Consider the following 24,774-nt stretch of genomic DNA (forward strand, 5'->3'; position numbering starts at 1 on the left):
CCTTCGACAAGTGGATAGTAGGATCAATAGGCATGGCCACTGGCCATGTCTGATCCGAAGTGTAGAGTTCCACAAGCTGAAGTGCGTACTTCTGCTGTGACGCAAAAATATATTTTCCAGAACGAACTACCTCCATCCCCAAAAATTAAGACAACAAACCAAGGTCTGTCATTTCAAATGTAGCTTTAAGCTTAGCCTTAATTTCTGCTATGGTAGCAGAATCTGAACCTATGATGAGTAAGTCATCAACATATAGCAAGATATAGCTAACCCCCTCTGGAGTGGATTGAACATATAAGTTCGGGTCATAAGGGGTAGAATGGTATCCATGCGTGTGTAAGAACTCATCCATTCAATGGAACCAAGACCGTGGCGCTTGCTTCAGCTCATAAAGAGCTTTCTGCAAGCGGAATAGTGTATTCCTAGGGTTCCCTGAGGGAAAGCCCGGTGGCTACTCCACATAGACTTCCTTCTCCAAGTATATGTTCAATAAGGCACCCTTGACATTCATCTAATGTATCGGCGAGCCGTGGTGAGCGGCGAGCGCGAGTAGAAACCGAAAGGAAGTCAACCGTGCAGTAGGGACAAAGGTCTCTTCATAATTAATGCCATGCTTCTATTGAAACCCTTGCACTACAAGGTGAGCCTTGTACTTGTCTAAAGTCCCATCAGCTTTTAGCTTTGTCCGAAAAATCCACTTTGTCCCGATGGCTTTCTTGTGGCTCAGACGATCCACCAATGTCCATGTCTCATTTCGGTCAATACTCTCTAGCTGCCTTTCCATGGCCTCTCGCCATTGAGGGTGCTGAAGAGCCTCCTGCAAGGTATTCGGCTCAGAATGCGCTATGTAATCAGTTGTAAACAACGATGCAAATGATGCCTGAGGAGCAAGCCGAGCAGATCTTCTAGGTCTCTCCGGAGTGGAATTTGGTGGTGGGATCCCCGAATCCCACATGGTCTGTTGGTACTAGCGAGGTAACGGGTCTCACGAAGGGGGCCTGGGAGGTGAAGAAACTGCGGGAATGTCAGGAGCGGGAAGTAGACCAAGCTCAATAGGCATGATCTTTGATGATGTGGAAGAAGGAATCGGATCGGAATCCGGTGCAGAAGACTGCACAATATTCCTCTCGTCAAAGACGACATCGCGCCTAAAGATCACCTTGTTTGTCCGAGGATCGAACAAATGATAGGCTTTCGCTTCAGAGGAATATGCCACAAAAATAAGGAGATCAGCTTGGGGAGTAAGCTTTCCTATCTTTTCATTAGGTGTGTGTGTGTACGCATGACACCCGAAGACTCTGAAATGGAAAATAACAGGCCGAGAGCCAAAAACTACCTTATACGGGGTCTTCTGAGGAAGAGCCGCAGTCGGGCACCGGTTGAGGATGTATACCGAAGTGTTAACAGCCTCGACCCAAAGCGAACAGCATAGAGCATTCCATTTCCATGACTGTGCGGTTCCTACGCTCCACGACTCCATTCTGAGAGGGGGAGTTGGTAGAGGTGAGTTGCCCTAGACATACCCTTGTTCTGATCTCTGTAAGGCCAAGTCTTGTTGTTCCTTGGTTTGGTCTGCACTTCCTGTATCTTTGGAGCAGCTCGAATGAGTGTATCCTGTAGGTCCGTTGGGCGCATTGATTCCAATCGGGTGTTTATGGGTGGATTCAACCTAGCACAGAACTTTGGCACCTGTTGTGTCATATCCATTGGAGGCGCGTACTTTAGGAGAGAAACAAACTTTGAATAATATGCATCAAGGGATAGTCTTAGCTACTTCAAGTCATAGAATTCGTTCATCTTTTGTGTGTGGTAAGCAGGTGGCAGATACCTCCCTCGCAGAGCTTCCTTAAGCTTTTCCCAAGTGACTGTCCTCTCCGAGATCGCTTGGTCTCTGCACCACTGTTTCCACCAAAGTCTTGCTTCGCTTGTAAGCTTAAGTTTGGCGAGCATGGCTTGGTTAGCAGGTGCAGTTCCTGCTGTCTCAAAATAGTCCTCCATGGACTCGATCCAGATCTCGGCGTCAGCTTGAATAGTCCTTCCCTTGCCATCAAACTTAGGTGGCTTATGAAGAAATGGAGGCACTATCTGTACGGTGCCAAACTTTTGATCTTGTCGGATCACGAAAGCATTAAGTGGCTTAATGACCAACCGGATCTACAAGCGCGTAAAGCCATATGGGCCGAACTTCTCCAAGAGTTCGACTATGAGATAAGGTATAGGAAAGGAAAGTACAATATAGTGGCTTATGTGATCAACAGAATGCCCATCATAAATTAATTGAGTTTTACTCAATTCTCTTCCGATTTGCTTGAATCCTTAAAAGGGAAATGCCAGGTTGATCCGACATATTCCAACATATGGGAAGCAATTGAAAATGCGGATCCAAATGTAAGGGCCTCCACTGAGGAAGAAACATCTGAGGATATTCAAAAAGAAAATGGAGCATCAAGGGTTGCTCAAATGGGATTCAAGTGGAAAAATTTTACCATTGATAATGGTTATTTACTCTACAAGGGTAGGGTATGTGTCTCGAAAGATGAAGAAATAAGGCGCCAGATACTCTTTGAGTGTCATGATACCCCTAGTGCGGGACATCCGGGAGTTAATAAGACTTATAGTCTTATTAAAAGGCAGTTCTATTGGCTTGGAATGAATAATGGCGTCCTTGACTATGTGGTCAAATGTAATAAATGCCATGTTAATAAAGCTGAAATATTGAAAATGGAATGACGTCCTTGACTATGTGGTCAAATGTTAATAAATGCCATGTTAATAAAGCTGAAATATTGAAAATGGAAGGACTTCTCCACCCATTAGAGATTTCTTCGGGAAAATGGGAGAGTATCTCCATGGACTTTATTGTTACATTACCCAGTGCATGTACTATTGCATACAACTCCCTCTCATAAACGGAATAATTCCGTTTTGCACGGTCTAGTTTTTTGCTTTCAAAAGCAACCGGTTGATCCTCTTGTAATCAGACTGCGCCTACTGCCCTGCCATTGGCATCAGCTTCAACCACGAATGGTTTATTGGGATCCACAATTAACAATACTAGAGCTGTAGCAATAGCTACCTTAAGTTTTTCAAAACTTTCATTTTGGTATGTTCCCCAATTAAATCTCTTCCCTTTCCCTTTAAGTTGGTTTGTCATTGGAACAACTGTCTTGGCATAATCTTGAATGAATCTATGATAAAATCCTAAACCTAGGAAGATCTGTAGCTCTTCCAGGTTCCTTGGAGATGGCCATTCAATAATTGCCCTTACTTTTTTTGGATCCATCTTGATTCCCTCTTTCGAGATAATATGCCCCAAATATTTGACCTCTTGTGCGAAGAATTCACATTTAGTTTTCTTCACATAAAGGGAATGGGTTCTTAGCAATTGGAATACTAATCGTATAAGTGTTCCAAATGTTCTTCTCTTGATTTACTAAATATCAAGATATCATCCAAGAAGACTACTACAAAACGTACTAGATAGGGCCGTAACACATTATTCATTAGCTTGCTAAATGTAGCTGGCGCATTTGTGAGGCCAAAAGGTATCACCAAAAAGTCATAATGCCCGTATCTAGTACGAAATGCCGTCTTAGGAACATCCTAGGCCTTAATTCTTACTTGGTGATAGCCTAATCTTAAGTCAATCTTGGTGAAGAAATTTGCCCCTTGTAATTGATCAAAAAGATCTTCCATTCTGGGCATAGGAAATTTATTCTTCACTGTTATCTTATTAAGTGCTCTATAATTAACACAAAGTCGTATAGAGCCATCTTTTTTCTTCAACAATAAAATTGGTAAAGCCCAAGGTGAATTGCTAGGTTGTATAAACCCCTTATCAAGGTAATCCTTTATTTGTCTTTTGGCTTCTTGGTGTTGTGTTTCACTTAGCTTGTAAGGTGGTTTAGAAATAGGGCGTGTATCTCTATCTATGTCAATTGGGTGATTTACACTTATCAAGGTAATCCTTTATTTGTATTTTGGCTTCTTGGTGTTGTGTTTCACTTAGCCTGTAAGGTGGTTTAGAAATAGGGCATGTATCTCTATCTATGTCAATTGGGTGATTTACATCACTCCCATCTGGTGGAAGACCACTAGGTAAGTCAGGTGGAAACACATCTTTAAATTCATCTAACAAACCACTTAATTCATTATTTACATTCAATTTACATTCAACTCACAAGCATAAGAAGATTTCTGCTTTATATTACAAGAAGCAAAAGTGTCTTGTATAGGGAGAGACCATAACATGTACACCTCACAAGCTTCCTTCTTTATCAACTTGTGTACTTAAAGGCAACACATCAGAGGTTTATCAGATACTTCACGTTCACCTTGAATCACATAAGTCTTACCATCCCTTTCAAATTCCATTGTATTATGATGATAACTACGCTTTAAGGATGGTGCCAATCCCCATAGCCACTCCCTCCCTAGAGCGATATCGGCCCTTTCCATATTCATAATTTGGAAATCAAGCTTATCTTTATATCCTTGGATCTTGATTTCCAAATTGGATACCATTGTATCCCATATTTTGTTATCTTGACCTCGCATCATATGAACAATATATTGATGCTCGCTCTTTTGTTGGGGAAGTTTCAACTTTTTGACAAGTGCATAACTTATGAAATTGTGGGTGGCAGAGTCATTAATCATGACTCTAACCCTCTTTCTACCTAGCAATCCATGCACTCTAAGTAAATCATGTGGCCCAAAGGTAGGTTGCCACATGGAAGTTGACATACAACACTTGTGTTGTACATCCTTGTGCAAGACTTCTAAAGATTTATACCTTTCATGCCCCTTTAATTCCAAGGTCTACACTACATGGATTTGTTTCTCTTTTCCCTTGCCCTTGTCCTTATCCTTTCCTTTATCTTCCCCCTTCTTTCTTTGAGGGAAATTCCAAGCAGTATGGTTAGGGGATAGGCAATTGAAACATAGCCTTTCTTTTTTGGCCTTATCAAAGTCATCTTGACTTAGCTTCGGCCGTACATATTATTGTTTCTTAGGTGAACTCCTTTTCACTTCCTTTTTATAGGCCTTATCTAGTCCCCTTATAAATCCTCGTCTTTTGAAATTTATATATTCCTTCCAATTTGAGGATTATCTTACGATACTTCTCAAGATATGTCAGCAAAGGTCTTTCTTTTTGTTTGACAAAATCCCAATCTTCCCAATTTCTTTCCATTTCACTTTTAGGAATTCTTTCAAAAAGACCGATTCAAATTGAGCCCAAGTTTCAGGTATTTTATTTGCTTCCTTTAAAGTTCTCCACCATTTATATGCCTTTGGCCCCAAGGTTAAACTCGCCTTCAGCGTGCTTGAAGATGTGGTGGAGTATTCTTTAATTTGTGCAAATCCTTCCATTTTTGGAGGAAGTTAAAGATAGTGTCTTTATTTCTATCCTTTTCCTCCCCATGAAAGGAGTTCCCTTGGGTCTCTCATAGTTACATCTATATCTTTCGATGAAGATGGAATATCTGAGTCCTCTGCTTTACCTTTATCCCTTTCGGCCCTTTCTAACAATAAGGCTAATTGGGATTTTATTTCGGTTAGCGCTTGAGTTAGCAACTCCATTTGAATCCCCTGTGCTTGCACACGAGCAGTTAAAATCATCAAATTGATCTCATGTAGCAAAAAATTCTTTCCAGTGTTCTTCTTGCATTTCCGTTTCATGGGGATCCATCGTAGAGTGGTCCTTGGAACTAGAGCCTTCAATTGCCCCCTCTCTCTCTTTCCCTTGCATCTATACACTGGAATTGGAAAGAAAATGTAAGAAATTTGTAGACAAAGGTGGGGTACTTCCCTGTATTGCGTTTGCTTGATTTCTTGGCAAGGGGCAAAGACGTGTACGCTGAATTTCCAGACGCAACACGCTGAAAATTCTTGAAATTCCCTGCTGAAATTGCTTAGGGGATGTAGACTTGCTAATTGGTGGGGCGGATATCAACGGTTGGTAAGTGACGGCTGGCTGGCACATGAATTGAGATGTGAGGTCGTGCCTAGATATGGCCCTTAGTAGTGGCGCCCGTCTCCAAGTCGTGAGTGGGCAAAATCGTTGCTGCCCGGACGGTACGTGACGGCTGGCATCTTTCCGTCCTTGAAGAAAGGGAGGGGGGACTGCATGAGGCCGGAAACAGACCACATTACCTCTCGCTCTAGAATTGGCACGGCCTTTAGTAGCGGCTCCCGTCTCCAAGTCGACTAATTATTTCCTACTCTTCTCACGTCCAACAGGCATCGAACAACTCTGATACCAATGTAGCGTTGCGGATCCTTGATGTTTGCAATTGCCAAGTCGGGTAGTAGGAGAGCCCATCGATTCACCTCCCAACCTCGCTAAGGAAGATGTGGGCAGAAAAAAACGTGTCTCCCCTTGCCAGCCGTCAATTTCTAATGAGTTATACTAATTTTATAACTCACTTCCTAAGCCTTGAACCCCGTACGGGCACCCAAGGCCCCCGAACGGCCATCTTTGGTGCTGTTTTCCCATAAGTTACATTTATTAATGTAACACTCCTACTGTGACAGATAAAGAGGACCCTTTGATCTTTGTTTGAGTATATGCATGCCAAGAATGGGATTGGCCTTGCCAAGATCCTTCACAACAAAGCTTTTGTGTAAACTTTGCTTCAAGGAGTCCAAGGCATGAACATCCTTGTTTGCAATCAACATGTCATTCACATACAAAACCAAGAGAATAAGGCTGCCATTTGCGGCCTTCTCGGTGTATAGGCAATGATCAACTTGAGAACGATGAAATCCCTGAGATTGCATAAATGTATCAAATTTGTGATACCATTCTCGTGGTGCTTGCTTTAGCCGATACAAACTCTTGTTGAGTTTGCATACCATGTGCTCTTTCCCCTGTGCAGCAAAACCTTTAGGTTGCTGCATGTAGATCTCCTCATACATCTATCTGTATGAGTTCCATCTCTTTAAATGCAACTAAGCCCAAGATAGTCCGCAAAGTAGTCATTTTGACTGTAGGAGAAAAGATTTCATCAAAATCAATTCTTGTACCCTCTAGCAACCAGGCGCGCTTTGTACTTTGATAGAGAACCATAAGTGACTTTCATTTTGTAAAACCATTTGCAAGGTAGCACTTTTTTCCCTTTTGGCATATGCACCAAATCTCAAGTGCCATTCTTCATGAGAGTTTCCATCTTTGATAGCATTGCTTTGTGCCATTTCTTACCATTCTTTCTCTCCATTGCTTCCTGGAAATGATGACTCACCATAATCTGTTAACTTGACATAATCAACCACATAGTTTACACCAAGAATGAACCTATTTTGGCTGTCTTTGCACTATGGTGGACCTACAGACCCAATGGTCAAGATTTACTAGTTGTCTAGCTTGCAAATATGCATTAACAGCTTATTGTTCTGTAGGTTTAGCATGCTGTATGACTGGTTCTGGTTATTCTAAAGGCACATGTTCTTACTGAATTTGTGGTACATCATGGGCAAGATCTTGCTGATCATGTTCAGCATCATTTCCTGCATTTTCAAGAACATTTACAGGAGGTATTTGCTGCTGCCTAATGGGCATTCTTTGCTTTCCTATTGGTACATCCTCTGGGAATACAACCCTTCTGACCTCTTCTTTCTTTTCAGGCTGTTTGTGCATGCAATCTTCCCGGAAGATAACATCATTGCTGCGTACTACTTTTCTTTCTCAGGATCCCATAATCGATAACCCATCTCACCTTCATTGCCATATCCTAAGAAAATACATTTACAGGACTTTGGCTTAAGTTTGTTGTGTTCTTCCTTGCAAATGTGTACAAATGTCTCGTAGCCAAGCACTCTCAAGTGAGCATACGAAGGTGGCTTGCCCGACCATGTTTCTTGAGGGACTCCCCTTCCCAAAGACCTGTTTGGTGACCGATTAATCAAGTGTACGGCTGTCATAACAACCTCTACCCAAAATCCATGGGGTAAAGTAGCATGTGACAACATTGTACAGACCTTGTTTTGAATGGTCCTGTTGATACGCTCTGCAATATCATTTTGGGGCAGATTATGAGAGGCAGTGGGCTCCCTTTTAATCCCTTTGCTGTCACAAAAGTCTTGAAAGGCTTTGGACATATATTCCCCACCATTGTCAGAGCAAAGGCATTTTAATGTCTTGCTGGTTTGATATTCAGTAAGTGCCAAGAATTTTCTAAATTTATCCAAGGCCTCGTCTTTGAGACAAATTGGATAAACCCGTACTTTGTGTGTGGCATCATCAACAAAGGTAATGAAGTACTTCTTCCCCCATAGAGATAATCTTAGCACATGTGAATGTACCAACTCTAAGGGTGAAGACTTTAGAGAAAGAGATTTTTTATGTGACGTTTGAGCATGTTTACCATAAATACAATGATCACACTGTTCAAAATCAGCATACCTCAAAGATAGCAAATAATCTAAGTGAGAAAGCACATTCATTTCAGTTTGACTCATGTGTCCTAACTAGCTATGCCACAAAGAAACACTTGGCTGCTTAGTTATGGCGATTACATGGTCACACACACTAGATACATGCAAAGAATACAAGGTATCACTTTTGGACCGCTTGGCAACAATGCGAGAGTTCTTATAGATTTTCCATTTGCTATCCCCAAAGGTGGTGTGATAGCCTTCATCATCTAGTTGCCCTGTGCTTATCAAGCTATTCTTGAGGTGAGGTACATATCTCACATTATGCAAAACAAATACGGAGCCATGCTGAAATTTCAGTTTCACACTGCCAATGCTTGCAATTTTACATGCATAGTTATCCCCCAACTGGACGACACCACGTACATCACCATTGTAGTCAGAGAACCACTCATGATGTGGTGTTACATGAAAGGACACACTTGAATCAAGTATCCAAGTGTGCATGTCATCCTCAAAATCTGCAATCAATGCATGCGCACTTAAAGAAGGAACAAGAAGTACATCACCATCACTGTCGTTATCATGAGTGACTAAATTAACCTCTTCTATTTTCACATTGCTCTTCTTTAAAGGCTTGTTGTCCTTTTTTAGAGCCTTGTTGTCTTTAGTGTTTTTGTTTTTGCTTCTCTTTCTTCAATTGAAAATAGTCCCATTTGTAGTGCCCTTTTTTGCCACAATGATGGCACTCCACATTTTTGCCACGAGACTTGCTATGTGCTCTATTTTTAGAATTGCCATTTTGCTGAAATTTTCCTCTAGTGTGCAATGTATTAGAAGACTTGTTTGCTGAGTTATTTTGCCTATTGAGTTCTTCCATCAACAAAGAACTCTCCACATTACTCAAAGCTGTCCTGAAGGTATCCCAACTTTTAGGCAAAGTGCATAGCAAGAAAGTAGCTTTGAACTCATTATCAATATGGAAATCCAAAGCAATCAGTTGATTGAAAATTGAGTTAAACTCATTCAAATGTACAGACATGGCTGTACCTTCTTTCATGCGAAAGTCCATTAATGCTTTTCAGCCAATAAACCTTGCTGGCTGCACATTTTTGAGCGTATAATTTTTCAAGCTGTTGCCACATTGCATATGTTGAATTAGCTTCTCAATGTTAAAGAGCAAGTTGTCTGACACTAAGAGCTCAACGGTAGAACACGCAAGCTCATCCAAGTCATCCCACTCGTCTTGTTCCATGTATGTTGGTTTTATTCCCTTTGTTTTGATGGGCATTACATGTTTCTTCTGCACCAAGACATTGTAGCATTTTTTTGCCATATTGCAAAATTATGTACACCCTCAAGCTTCTTGATGTGCAAAAGATTGCCGTTGTCACTGTTGCTAGCCATAATTTGCAGTACCAAATTAACTAACTAGTTATCAAAGGCAAGCCCAAGTGTTACACAAGTAAACACGGTACACTACAAGTACCAACCAGCAGTGAAAATCCCAAGATTGCAGAGATTTCAGATCTGCAAATAGATTTTAAGAAAAAAAAAAGTTTGTTACTGCACTCCTCAGGCAATTACTGAGACATTTAGGTACCAAGGCACCAATTATATATGAAATCCCCAAAATTTCACTGCAATTTTTGCTCAAAAGGCATTTTTGAGCACAAATTTGACAATTTTGATCAAAAGCTCGAAATCTCCTAGGGTTCCAGGTGGGACTCGACATCACTCCTGCCCAGCAGTTTCTTCGAGTCCTCAATTCTATTCAGAGGAAGCTGACCTACTAGAGCACGGCTCACCTCTCACTAGCCGGCCGAGCCTTGGTGGTTAACCAGGTCCTTCTAACGACGGCCTGGTACATCGCCTCGTGTTGGTGCTTCTTCTCCTCCTCCACGTCAGACGACTCCAGGGATTCTAGGGCCAAAGTGGCGTGGGCGACCATCATACAACATCGGTTAGAGGGAGGGCTTGGGATCATAGACCCAGAGTATTAGAGTATCGTCCTCTTGGGCAAGCTAGTTGTCCGTGGCCTCACACCGGGAGGGCAGACCTGGAAGATCCTATTGCAGGAGGGTCTTCAGGATTGTAGACTGAGGCTTGGCGGTGAGTGGAGGCCGTCCCTGAGATGGATCTTCACGTCAGCCTAGATCACCCCCCTAGATCACCCTTCCTACGCAGCTTGCTGCGTGTGTGGCAGGGCCTCCGTAAGGCCCTAATCCAGAGCTCCCCAGGCTGCCAGGAGGAGATAGACCGTCAATCGATGATTTGGAACCCCGAGGTCAGGGACCGGGAAGGGGCACAAATTGGCGAGCGCCCCCACATCCGGTGGGCTGGTTGGGAGGCTGGCCCGGCTCATACCATCAAGACATGGCGGGAGGTATACAGGATGGCAGACAAGGAGGTGCTGCAGCAAGTATCAGGCTGCCAGCGAGGAGTGGAGCTGAGAAGAAGGGAGATAGACGCAACAATACCTCAGGAGTGGCTTGCTCCCCTGATACGAGAGCCGATAGAGCCTGTGGAGGTATGGGCCACTAGGTTTTCACCAGCAAGCATCCCCCTACAGGTGGTAGGAAGAGTGGGTGGCGCTCCACCTAGGACCTTTTTCACAGTGTAGGAGGGGGGGCGTCTGGCTCTTGACAGAGGGCAGCAGGATGAGGGGATAGCTGTCCTTTCATGGAAGAGGATCCGGGTGATAGACCGTCAGCCGATGATTTGGAACCCCAGGTCAGGGACCGGGAAGGGGCACAAATTGGCGAGCGCCCCCACATCCGGTGGGCTGGTTGGGAGGCTAGCCCGGCTCATACCATCAAGACATGGCGGAAGGTGTACAGGATGGTGGACAAGGAGGTGCTGCAGCAAGTATCAGGCTGCCAGCAAGGAGTGGAGCTGAGGACAAGGGAGATAGATGCAGCAATACCTCAGGAGTGGTTTGCTCCCCTGATACGAGAGCCGATAGAGCTTGTGGAGGTATGGGCCACTAGGTTTTCACCAGCAAGCATCCCCCTACAGGTGGCAGGAAGAGTGGGTGGCACTCCACCTAGGACCTTTTTCACAGTGTAGGGGGGGGGGGGGGGCGTCTGGCTCTTGACAGAGGGCAGCAGGATGAGGGGATAGCTATCCTTTCATGGAAGAGGATCTGGGTGATTGGCCTTCAGAGGAAGACAGGGCGGCTGGACCCTTTGGTCTTTTGGTAGGAGCTCAGGGAGTGGTGCCTCTGGATCTGGGAAGGAAGGCCACTTGATGAGCTGGAGTGGGATTCGGGAGAGTGGCTTTGGCCAGCCACTATGGTTGCCAAGAAGCCACCGAGGTTCCTGGAGTACACCGCCAGGATCGGTAGACACGTACTGATGTAGGAGGATATGGATTGGGCGTCGTCATATAGCAGGCACTGGGTGGAGCATAGCATCATGGAGCCGTTCCGACGGACCTTCTGGCGCTGCCTATGGGACAGCTGGAGGCCGAGGAGGGTATCGTATTTTTTATGGCTGGTGGCACATGGAGGCTTGGCGGTGGGAAGCTGGCTTGCCCAAATGCAGAAGGAGGGAGTTTGTAAGCGCTGCACACAACAATCTATGGAAACCCCAAAGCATTGCCTTTGTTCGTGTGAGGCGGCACAGCTCGTGTGGAGAGGAGTATGCCGCATCCTTCGCCCCATAGCACCCAACCTTGGATGTATCTCTTGGGAAGCTTTCTGCTGGCAAGCGGTCAGCTGGGGCCGTCACCTTCTATATGAGGCCAGGATGCAGGATACGATATTCATTATCGAGGCAGGGTTGTGCGCAGTGGTGGGTTTAGAGGCTCTACCCATCTGCCAGGTACTGGAGTCCACAGCAGACCACTCTGAGGTATGGGAAATCATAGGGAGTCATACTAGTTGGCATATCTGGAAGGCGCATTGTCAGGTGGCTTTCGGCGGAGAGAGACTTTCAGTATAGGCGACCTTAGTAGAGCTCTGGACCTCCATCATCCACTCTCTTCGAGGCCAATGGGATTAGGTGCAGGGCGAGTCCAGGGCTTGTCAAGAGCTCCGATGTCATTTCATGCGCACTTGGGGCGGCCAGGACCTGTCCTTCGTGATGCAGGCAGGCAGCCTTAGATGGCGATACACCCCCCCTCCATGGCTTCTTGCCCCCATCCCCCCCAGACCGCCTTGAGAGGCTTGTATATATGATGTATCTGTGACTTTCATCAGCTCCAGCTTGTATGTTGAGCATGGGTACTCCGTTGTAATCAGTTTTTTTTTTTAGTAATATAATCAGCCACATTTTACAGACAAAAAAAATTGAATGAGGGTGGTTGTTGCTAAACTAGGGCAGCTGAGATGTGCAATGATCTTTTAAGTCCAGTTGGATATTGTGGTGGCGTTTTTTAATGAAAACTTGTATCAAGGCATGTGCTTGGATAGCTCTTGCATCATGAATGTGTGTGTATTTGAACATTTTATTGTCTGGTTGCAAGTTCTTGCAGCGTAAGCTGTCTGCTAATATCAATTTGTTGAAGATTGAGTAGCTTTCCTTGTAGCTCTTCATTACCAATGGTGGTACTTGTCATGACCATTTCTATGCGGAAAGGAAAGTTGTTTATGATGAGGAGAAGATTGAGATGGCTCTTTTGTTGCAGGTGCATATTTCTGACTCTACTGGTGGACCAGTTTCCTCGGTCACATCTAGTCCTTTTGAAGTTGGCATTGCAGCTGACCCCATGGCCCTGCGTAGGGGTGGGAAACGACTTGCCATGGAAGATGTCTGCTTTTGCGAGTGGCCGTTACATGGCATTCAACAGGTCATTTTGTTTGCTTCTTACTTTTGCGTTTTGTCAATTCAAGAGGGAAGCCTCTTTGTGGGGGTCTCTGAATGTGGTCACTGTTACCAATCTTACTGTGCATGTGAAACTTGTGTGTTTTCTTGAGCGATCTTTGTCTTATAGCACATCATATTAGATATGTTGCCCCTGTGAAGAAGATTGACCATGTCTCTAATTTGCTTTGTTATACAGTTTGGAGCATTTTGCATTTTTGATGGTCACGGTGGTGTGGCTGCTGCTCAAGCTGCAAGCAAGTAAGTTTAATTTTGTCAGATGGGCTGCCTTTGGGTTTGGTGTGCAAGCTTCTGATTGCTGCCAGATCCTTTATTTGGGACTCTTTTGTTAGCTCAGGATGGGTACATCTATGTTTCATCAATCTACCTGTTTACAGCTCAAAAGTTTTGAGTTGGGGTAGTCTATTTTAAAAAGGTCACCAAAATTGTAGAAACATTTGAAGAAGTGCTTACCAAGGATTACAAGGGTTGATAAGCTTCCTGTCTTAGCATCACAAAAGGCCATATTTACACGAAATGCACACACAACCATACTATTTTGAGGCAACAGGGTGAACTGGAATGTAGTGTGTGATCATTTTTTGTCTTGCGATCAAATCTCTCTCTCCATTCCAGAGGGTATTGATGTGACAACCAATCGTTTGCATAACCATCTTGCAGTCAAAAGAAGGCTGCCTACTCTTGCCCAAACATGATCAATGGTCCTTGGACGCTCCTCATTGTAGTGAGTCTTTACGGCAGGTTTGGAAACTCCCACCTCAAAACAATTAGGAATTTACTTCAATCCAGTGCTTCCTCCACATGAGTACCAAGCAAGCTGCCTGCTGCCAAGTACCATCATCCACCTCATTCCTCAACACAACTTCATACTGCCCAGATCAGGGAATAAGGTGATCTTGTGAGAGCGTCAAAAGCAAGCCTATGCATCTTTTCCTAGTGATGTTTTACTCATAGGGCTTCAAAGATCCATATGAACTAGATCAAAGGAGTACTTGAACCATGAAGTGTGGCCTCCCTATGGAAACTGTAAGGTGTTGCTTGCCCTCCAAGCAAGCCTTCTAGGTGCCCTTGCGTTCCTTTAGTGCTTCAGTGGAGGCTGGCTGGAAAAAGCATAGACTTATGTTAAAGCATGCTTAGTTGGGATAATGAAAGGTGGCCATACTTTAATGCCATAGGATGGAGATGTCTGGTTGTGTAGTTGTCAAGCACAGAGATGTATAAAGTGAATCTATAAAGGCCCCCTGCATGTATCCCTCTAGCAGTAATCTCCCCCAATATACTCCCAATAGTCTTCATTAACGTAAATGCCTCCCAAGGTGGGTGAACTGATGAAATGAAAGAAGGTTCATGGCAACATTGGGAACATAAAGAATGTGCCAAACTTGGCATGGTAAGCTTTTTTACCATTGCCACTCGTTGCTTCTCAGTGAGGGGGATTTGAAGCCCCATTGAGCCTATGGGGTGGCCTCGTGTTTGGCATTGAGTGAGGTAACAGTCCCCCCTCTTGCAAGGTGAGGGTGATTGGAACATGGATGCTCAAGAAGGCCTGAACTCGTCAATCAAAGAAGAGGTGAAGAAAGGATGAAAGAGCTTGAAAGATGAGAAGGGATCGGAGAGTTGATGGAGACTACTCTTGCTTGCATGACGTGAAACACTTGAGTCCTGCTAGCCCTCTCACTATTGGGGGGTCTTGAGCCGTGCCAAGAGGAGTGCTTGGTGCTTGCATTTGTCCATGCATTCCATGCATGCATTGCTGCATGACAAAAGCATTCGGACCATGCATACCAAATGACACGATACCATGACCAGTCATTGCATGAAACACTTAAACCATCCCCAAAGTACCCTGGATGACCAACATTCATGTACATGCCTTTCTGCTCAAAGGGCATAGTATTGGCATTTCAAAATTGCCATGCATCTGTCATCCTTGCCCCAATGTGAGCATTTGCATTTCCTTATTTGGAGCATTAGGTGCATTATGAGTCTATGCCCTCTAGCTTCACTGACTCATGTTGCCTAGAGGCTTTAGAGAGCACTTCCTCTTTTTGCCCTTGCTGCCCTTAGATGACCATAAAAATCAGCAAATTGTGGGTCCTTTGAAGCTGAGTTAACATATCCATTGCTGCCATCAACTTGTGAGAATCAGCTGGCTATGGAGGAGAGAGAAACAAGAGACAATAGACAATAGACAGTGTGAGCTGAAGACTGTATTAGCTCAAGAGTTGATGGCACAATGAAAATACAAAGTACAACTAAGGTCTAAGGGTGACCTAACCAACCTCTCACAGCCTAACTATAGTTGGATTAACTTAACTCTAGAGCCTAGTGTCGCCACATTTAAAGTCCTAAGGAACACCACACTTTGACACTTTAATAAGTGTCCATACCACACAAATTACATTGGGCATTGGCGAATTCTAACACGACTATGCTTTAAATTGTGCATTAAAATCCTCCTCTTGTTGATTTTCAGCATCATGAGATCCTTGAAGGACCCGCTTCATGATCAAAACCAGCATTTTCAGCATGCTGCGCACCAGCCCTTTCCAAGATTGGGCATTGCCATTGCCTTGTGACTCTTTAGACATGCATGCATCATCAAAGCATTTTGCAATTTGGTGCTTCAGGTCCACCTACTCAAGACAATTGATGTTTCTATTAGCAATCATGTTTGTCATGCCTTGTCATCTCCTACTTGTGAGCCTCAGACTAAGTAAGACGAGGACTTTTGGATCTCTGACAGTTTTGTCATGTGTTTTGATGGGGGAGGCTACTCATTCTGGAGTGGCCATTTGTGTGCATTTCTATGCATTTCATCTGGTTGTCAGGTTCCAGTGTGCTTTTCTTGTGTAGTTTTTGCATTTCCAGGGCTGTTCTTGCTTGTTAGACATTGTCCATGCCTTTCGGGATTTTTTTGTGCCACCTGTTTTTTTTTTTGGGCATTTTTACGAGCATAACCAGCATTAAATGCTGGTCGGCCAATTCTTTGGCATTCTTCTAGGGCAAGTCGGCCAGATTTGGGAATTATTAGCTATTTATAGCATGCCCCTCTCCACACTTCATGATCATTAGGTCATCTTCCTTCCTTCTAGCAAGTGCACACTCTGACTCTATCATCTTGCTTCGTCTCCGGTGCTGCCATCATCATTAGCCTTAATCTAGTGCCCTCACTAATGTTGTGGGCTGCGTGCATGGATTGATCAGTTCTCCTTTTGTATTCAGCATTTGTTCCTTGTTGAGTGCAGGTTCCTTTTCTTCTTCGCTTGCATATTGTTTCTCTCTCTTCCTCTATGTTCAAGTTCCTTCTTCCATTGCGCACTCTCATAGGGTATCAAAGCCAAAAGGGAGGACATAGAGCTGTGTAGATCTACTGCACATCGTCTATTGCTGAGGTGACCACTTGCAGGATATCGAAGATGTCTTATCACCAGTTCTTTACTGACTCGCAGGATGAGGTCTTTGTCCCTTCCTTTGAGAGACAGAGAGATTTTTGTGCTATTTCATGCGATGAACGGAGGTCTCCTAGTATGTTTGTGTGGGATTCCTCTCCTCCCCATTCTCTCCATGTTTCATAGAAGGCCCGTTTTGTTGGCCTTCATATGCCATTCATGGCACCCTCTATATAGATGTCCGTACTCCCTTCTTTACCCAAAGAGGATCGGCTTGATGGTTGAAACTACTCTCTCTAGTTGTGTAAGGTGAAGTGTATCCTTGATACCTTTGATCTTTGGGACTTTGTTACCCACCCTATTCCTTGTCCAGTGGAGGATCCCATAGGATCATTGATGGATCTTGCGAGGATCGGCTTGATGGTTGAAACTACTCTCTTTGGTTGTGTAAGGTGGAGTGTATCCTTGATACCTTTGATCTTTGGGACTTTGTTACCCACCCTATTCCTTGTCCAGTGGAGGATCCCGTAGGATCATTGATGGATCTTGCGGCCTTACGAGATCGACTCAACTCTAGAGCTCGATCTTTCCTCTTTATGAGCTTACAGGATTTTGTCCTAGTGCATGTGCACAGGTTGCAGAAAGCAACTGAAGTGTGGATAAAGCTTGCTTCTTTGTACCATCAGAAGACATTTGCCCATCGGATTGTTCTTGGGAAGAAATTACGAATGCTCGATGTTGATGATTCTCCTTTCATGAAAAATCATATCTAGAGGTTGGAGGACATGAGGGATAAGCTTGTGTTCCTTGGCAAGATGATCTCTTTCGAGAATATGGCTATGATTCTTTTGACTTAGTTGCCATCTCCCCGGTTTGATGTCTTCTACACCAGTTTTCTTACATCGAGGACTTGTGAGAAGCTTCTATGGGAGGAGCTTCCCTCGCTTGTTTTGAAGTATGATGAGTGTGCCAAAGAGGTAGCTAGTGGATCCACTTCCACCAAAGCTTTTGTTACAGGTTCGGAAAGGGAAAATAAGAAGAAAGGGAAGTCAGGCGCTGACTATGACTTGGAGAAGCCTTAATGCCCATACTGTGGGAAGGGGATACATCCGGATGAGAAATGTTGGAATAAGTACTCTCATCTTCATCCGGAGCGAAGGATGGAGCTAAAATGTTTAAGCCTTCTACCTCTACTCCAGTGGTTATCCATGAGTTAGTGTTCCTTCATATTGTTAACTTGGAGGAGTCTTCTTCAGTGGTTGCCTCATCTTCTGAGAAACTTTGGTCGGTTGATAGTGGAGCTTCTAGTCATGTGACTTCACACAGTAATTTGTTGCAAGATCCACACCCTTCCGAGGGTTTTATCAATGTTGGTGACATTGTTTCAGTGTCTATTTGTGGTGTTGGTACTCTGCCTTTGTTTCCTGACCGCACGCCGAGCTCCCTTTTAGAGGCCTTTTATGTTTTGTTCCCGACTTGGGCTTTCCACTTCTCTCAGTTTATGGCCTTGTTAGGCTTGGTATCCAAGTTGTCTTCACTGAGCATGTTGTTTGTATTGAAGATTTTTCTATAGGGGCTGTTATCGTGACTGGTTGATAGGAGAGTGGGCCTTACAGGCTCCATTACCCTTCTCTTATGCAAGGTCCTGGGAGGTAGTTGTTTGTTGCTACACCCGTTCTTGCTTGTATACCACCTATTCCATAGGTTCCTTTCCATCCCCCACCCCATCCTATGGTGGTTTCCTTGTATCCCCCATGCCTTTTAGAGGGGGATGATTAGGCTCTGAGATGGCTGTCGTTTGCAGCAAATGGTTGTTCTTTGATTAGAAAATGAACATCAACTTTCTCTCTTTTTTTTTTTTCGTAAATCAACTCTGTGTGTGTGTGTGTGTGTGTGTGTGTGTGTGTGTGTGTGTCTATCCCAAGCTATAAATTGAATAAATGTCTGAGACCCAACCCCCCAAAAACGTTTTCTTAGTTTGATGGGCATTTTTGCTAAGTGGTAGCCTTCTAAATCCATTTTTCAGCATTATCTATCCATTTAATTAATTTTTAGAATTAAATAATCCTAAAAATTAATTTCAATCCTTTTGACCCTACCCAAAATTAAATGTGCACATCCATAATTAAATTGGCTAGGCCATTTGCAACTTGGAATAGTCCCCAACCTCTCTTGACCCTTGGACTGGCATTAATTAATTAATTAATTCTAGTCTCTAGTGTCACCACTGACACTTCTTGGCCAAACCACTGCCCTAGGGTCTAATCTGATATCAACTGACCAACAAAACCCAATTGGCATAAGTTATCACAACTTTTATCTTTGGCACCCACTGCATCCTTGCGGTCCTTGTCTTCTTACCATGAAATAATTGCCATGTGCATCACATGTGCCAAACAACTTTGCACATTTGATTAATAACTTAATCAAATGTTATCAACAAGATTAAAGTATCTCAAAATTTCACATTCTTGTGACAAGAAAGGTTTTCAAATTTCATCTAATATGAATCTCAAACAAAGTCATACATGATATTATGTCCTTGGACATCTTGCTATTGGTCATGGACCGTTAGGTCACTTTTGTAAATAAGTCCTAAAAGCTAGGGTGGCTAAGGGGCCATGTATTGTGAACCTCCTATAAGGTGGTATGAGATGCTTCTAGTGAGAGAGGTGCACATTGGAGACACATGTAGTAGGGGGTGGGTGAGGGGAGATTTTTTATTGAGTAAGAGGGTATCCCGAGTAGGCCAAACACCAAGAAGATTAGCACGACTTGCTGCAATGTCTTCCTCCAATAGCACCATGCCTTCTATTACCTTAGTTGCTAGTTCTATCTGCCCTCTGTCACCTCCATCTATAGTTGCATTCCAACATGTATGATCTAGATTCCATACGTTTCCATACTTAGATGCCATATGAGTATGAATAGGGGCAATCATACTTGACCATATTTGAAGCAAAAGTAAAACATTCTTTGCTCTTTTTCCCCTTTTCCAAACTGCCATTTTGCACAAAGCGAAATGCATGTACCTTTTTGTCTTTGTGGTGTGAACTTTGGTTAGTTTTCTTTTAATATCTACTACCTATCATGTACCTTGTAGCCTTCATGGCAATGGATATGAGAGTTTATAAATATGTCACTTGCAGTTGCAAGTCAAGATGCTTGAGTCTTCAGTCTTAAAGTTGGACCATTGATATGTTAATTTTCTATTTTGGGAAATAAATGATTGATTCTTGACCCTCGAGCGCGATGAACCCTTATTTTAGTGCAAAATTTGTCAAAAATCAATGCTACGTATTGTCAAATGTAGTGCAAACTACAGGGTCTTTTGGACATGTAAATCTCATTTGTACTTGGCCTAACAAACTATAAAGGCTATGAACCTTAGAATAATTTTGTATTTTGTGCTTCCATAAAATGAATGAAAAAAAAAGGAGGTTTGAAAGGTTGTGGGAGAGGAGGTTGGAAAAGGTGGTTTTAACTACCTCTCTCCTTTATCTTCTAATCTCATGATTCTTTTTCTCTCTCTCTCATTCTGTGCAACTCTTGTTTCCTTCTCTTGTGCTTCATGTCCGATCTCTTGAGAGAGAGAGTGAGGAAGGAATTTCTGATAAACTCTCTTGCGCGCAGTGGTTCATGGTTTTTGTGTGTAAGAAGAGAGGTTTGAAATGCTCCTTTGATGGTTTCTGGGTCTGTGAGAGTACTCACAATCTCCCTTTCTCGGGATTCTTTGTGCTCGGAGGGCGAGACTTAGAGCGAAAGAAATGCAGCTAGCTATGGAGGAGAGAGAAATGAGAGAGTGAATAGTAGACAGTGTGAGCTGAAAACAGTGTCTACTTGCTGAATTGAAAGTAATAGAATGAAATTACAACTTCGGTCTAAGGTAAACCTAACTCCTAACTCAACTGAAGTCAACTAGCTCTAGTATTAACTCTAAATGTAGTGACACAACTTATTACTTTAGTTGTGTTTACATTGCAAACTAAACAACTAAAACATTAGGCATTGCCCATAGAATTGGTAAGTCCTAACACCCCCTTGTAGTGCTAGCTTCTCACAAGGTGGCACTTCAGTGAAATGTTGGCAACATTTTCATGTGTAGGAATTGTTGGGCTTCACTCATGCCTATGCTCACAGAGGAGTGCCAGTGATTGGTAGTAGGACATTGAGGCACTTTTTACTCTTCATACAAGAGGTTTTTTCCCCAATCATATTATTCTCTATTTGTGTGTTTATGTTGCACAGTTCGTTCCCTTACTGTACTTTACGCACTTTCAAGTGTGAACGCACCTTAAGACACTTACTCAACCCTAAGGTCTAGAGGTTGTACTTTGTACTTTCACTTACACACTTAGGAATTGCATCGTGTGTCATGCTTGTGTCTTCACTCTCACTCTCTCTATTGTCTACTACTATGTGCTTTCAGCTTAGAGCTGCTATCTCCACTCTTACATTTGGTATCAGAGCTGCAGGCTTAGCATGGTCCAGCTTGCCACCCTAGACTTCTTAGCTCTTGCACCTCGTCCAGTTGTAGTCCAGCTGCCCTCGACTGCAGCACCGCCACCCTGTAGGTCACCAACCTGCGCCATCTACCACAGGTCTGCTGGCAGACAGTGCTACCAGTGCTGCTGCCCCTGGTCCTATCCAGAGCCGCCCCTGCACAATGCCACCATCACTGGCGTGCACCGCCTGCAGCGCAGCAAGCTGCACTGTCTGCACCACCCCTCCAGCCTGTTGCCACCACCTCCTGGTCTTCCTGCATTGCTTGTGCCACCAATAGCTCCAGCCAGCAGCACCGTCATCTGATAGCTGCGCCACCAGAGACCATACCCGCCATCACCTCCACTAGGTCTGCTCTGCTCGCCACCTCTGCGAGGTCATTCAGCTTCAACAGCCACCACCACCAGTTTGGGCATCTTCCCAGTTCACATTTTGAAGCTGACACGTACATTTAATTATTTTTATTTGCGAAATCCGAGCTACAGTGAGAGGCCTTTGCCAAAGGAGTGCATTTCTGCTCCAAGAAGTGCTTTTGGGCACACATTGGAGAAATTTCTTGGAATCCAGGTCAGAAAATCTGGGGCTTTTGGATGTTTGGCAGACATTGGCACATGTACTGAAAATTCAGTCTGAAATTGACTGAAACTGTGCATTTTGGACATCTAAATTTAAGGGCTTTTGCATTTTTTGTGCTGTTGAGCACTGTTTGTGCATTGGACAGCATGCTATTTGCTGAAATTTGTGGGAATTAGTTTTGCTAATTACAGCTCGGTGTATCCTGTAATTTCTGGAAATTTGCAGATTTCTAGGTTGTTCCAGCTTTGGTTCTTACCCTTGTGTTTTTTGAAACAATGATGTTTATCATGGCCAATCAAGGATAGAGTGATGTATTCATGTATGTATCCAAAGAGGATAGATTGGATGGCAATAACTATTTTCTATGGTCCTTTATGATGAAGAATGCACTTAAAAAATCTTTGGGAATATGTTAGTGGTGAAGACGTCCGTCTTGGAGTTGTGGCTCCGGCAACTTCTTCCCAAGGAGGACGTGGTCAAAGGCCAACTCTAGCTCAGCACTTCCCCAAAGAACAGTTACACAAAAGGCTTGGGACACTCTAGATGCAGAAGCATTGTCACTTATTGCATTGGCAGTTCAGCGGTCCATAATCTCGCATATACGGTGTGCTACTTCTTCACGAGTAGCATGGCTCACACTTGAGTAGATGTTTGCTAGAAAAAATGAGACATGCATTTCTTTCTTGAAAAAGAAGCTTGAGAATGTGAAGATGGATGAAAGTGATGCCATGCAGGATCATCTTAACAAAATTTAGGATTTGCATGAGCAGTTGATGAATGTAGATGAGTATTATTTTGATGCACAGATAATCTTTACTACTTTGAATTTCTTGCCACCCTCTTATTTGGCCTTTCACACAGCCTTAAATCTCACCATGATAATTTCTCCACAGCCACTTACCTTTCTTCAATTGGTTAGTTTGCTCCTAGAAGAAGAGAAAACAAGGAAGAACAGTGGAGTGGATATTATAGTCTCTGAACAGGCTTTTATGGTGACACTAAAGAGCTCAGTAGAGTTCTAGAAGTTCAAGTACTTTACAAAGCAACAAGAGGTAGGGGACACATAAGCCAAGAAGGGCAAGTGCCTTTATTGTTAAAAGCGAGGTCACTTTATCATAGAATGTAAGAAACGCATTGCCAAGGAGAAGGAGACGGAGATAGGGATGTTTGTTTCTGATGCACCTTCTACTACTACAGAGTCTGCACCTTTTGTTGTTGACTGTGACTTCTAGTTTTACACTTGCAGTTATGATTCTTCTGTCAGAGTGCAGCGGTGTGGAAGCGTAGGACTGAGAGAGAGAGAACGCAGAGAGAAAAGGGAGAGAAAGAGACAGTGTACAATGAAGATCCGCTGTATAAAGAATGCTGAATACAAAGATATACACGGGCGCAGTGCGCTGGACTGCGTGTCTCCACCTCGACGATGCAACCTGCTGTCCACCTCGAAGTCTGCTGCAGTCTGCACTGTCTGCTGTCTGAAATCTGTGAACAGAGACAGAAATCTGCACGGCATCGGTCTGTAATCTGCGACAGAGAATAGTGGCCAGACTGCTGAAAACGTCAGCAATAAATAGGCGAAAAATCACCTAGAACGGGGCGCCAGAAATAGGGCGCAGCCTGGTAAAAAACGGCTGCAGGCAGTCGGACTGCCACGTGGCAGTCCGACTGCAGCAGTCCGACAGGACTGCACCAGGCTAAGCCTGCCTGGCTGTGATCTCTCTAACACCCCCTCTCAGTGCCTGGGCAGGGCAGAAGCCTGAGGGATCTGGAATGTTGCCGAAGTAGAGCCTGAGGAAGCGCCTTCGTAAACAAATCCGCAAGATTATCCTCCGTCTTGCAATACTCCACAGTGATGGTCTCATCCAAAAGCTTTTCTCGGATGAAGTGGTACTGGATCTCAATGTGCTTCGTCCGGGCATGAAAAACAGGATTCCTCGCCAAGGCAATGCAACTCTCATTGTCACATCGCAGCAATGTAGGACGAGTCTGGGGGCACCCAAGCTCCTCCAACAATCTCCGAAGCCACACAACCTCGCATGTGGTGGAAGATGCGGCCCGATACTCCGCCTCAGTAGACGAAAGGGCTACTGTGGGCTGCTTCTTGCTACTCCATGAAATAACACCTGCACCCAAAGTAAAGCAGTAACCTGTTGTAGACCGCCTGTGGTCCACGTCACCGGCCCAATCCGAGTCGCTCCAACCTGCAAATACAAGATCTGACCCATCTGTCCCTGCGGGGTAATGAATCCCCAAATCAGACGTCCCCCTCAGATACCGAAGTATCCTCTGAGTAGCCTGCCAATGCACCGTCTTAGGTTCACTCATGAACCCTGCCAAGAGCCCAACAGCAAAACATAGATCAACCCTGGTGTTGAGAAGCCAAATCAAAGACCTTATCAACTGTCGATAGCGGGAAGCATCCGCCAAAGGAGAAGCTGAATGGGAGGTGGCCTTCCAGTTCCGATCCATAGGAGTAGAGAGGGCCCGACAATCTTCCATCTCAAAAGACACCAAGAGCTCCTGTACATATCTCTGCTGGGAGAGAAAGATCCCCCTCTGAGACTGATAAATCTCATGGCCTAAAAAGAAATGAAGTAGCCCCAAATCCGTCATCTCGAACGTCCGATGTAAAGCTGACTTTGTCTCCTGGACCTGCTGTGCATCATCACCTGTGACAATCAAATCATCAACATATAATACAAACAGCACACAACCTTCCCCGGAAGTGTGAACATACAGCTGTGGATCGGCCTTGGACCGCCGATATCCCAACTGAGTCTGGAGGAACGAATCAATCTTCTCGTTCCAAGCTCGCGGGGCCTGCTTGAGACCATATAGGGCCTTCTTCAACCTGTAGACTTTCCCATCTGAAGAACCAAAGCCAGGAGGCTGCTCAACGTAGATCTCCTCCTTCAAATCACCATTCAGGAAGGCCGACTTCACATACAGCTGATAAACAGGCCATCTCCTATGGCCAGCCAAAGCAAGAACAGCTCTAATGGTTGCCATACGAGCTGTAGGGGCAAAGGTGTCATGACAGTCAATCCCTGGACGCTGGGCAAAACCCTTAGCAACAAGGCGAGCCTTGTGCTTATCCAAAG

The 24,774-nt window shown here is 44.2% G+C and overlaps 1 protein-coding gene across 5 annotated transcripts in view; it reads left to right on the forward strand.

Annotated features, from left to right (window-relative positions):
- Positions 1-24,774, forward strand: part of KAPP (kinase associated protein phosphatase) — a 73,636-nt gene that overhangs the window by 26,822 nt on the left and 22,040 nt on the right. For all 5 annotated transcript variants that reach the window (XM_087662091.1, XM_087662089.1, XM_087662088.1 and 2 more), the window contains exons 5-6: positions 13,006-13,167; positions 13,381-13,442. In XM_087662091.1, the coding sequence (XP_087518217.1) occupies positions 13,006-13,167; positions 13,381-13,442 (224 nt within the window). The remainder of the gene's footprint in view (positions 1-13,005; positions 13,168-13,380; positions 13,443-24,774) is intronic.

The sequence above is a fragment of the Lygodium microphyllum genome, chromosome 21, assembly GCF_053477565.2.
Source record: "Lygodium microphyllum isolate KBCC chromosome 21, Lygodium_microphyllum_v1.1.10, whole genome shotgun sequence".
Classification (NCBI taxonomy): domain Eukaryota; kingdom Viridiplantae; phylum Streptophyta; class Polypodiopsida; order Schizaeales; family Lygodiaceae; genus Lygodium; species Lygodium microphyllum.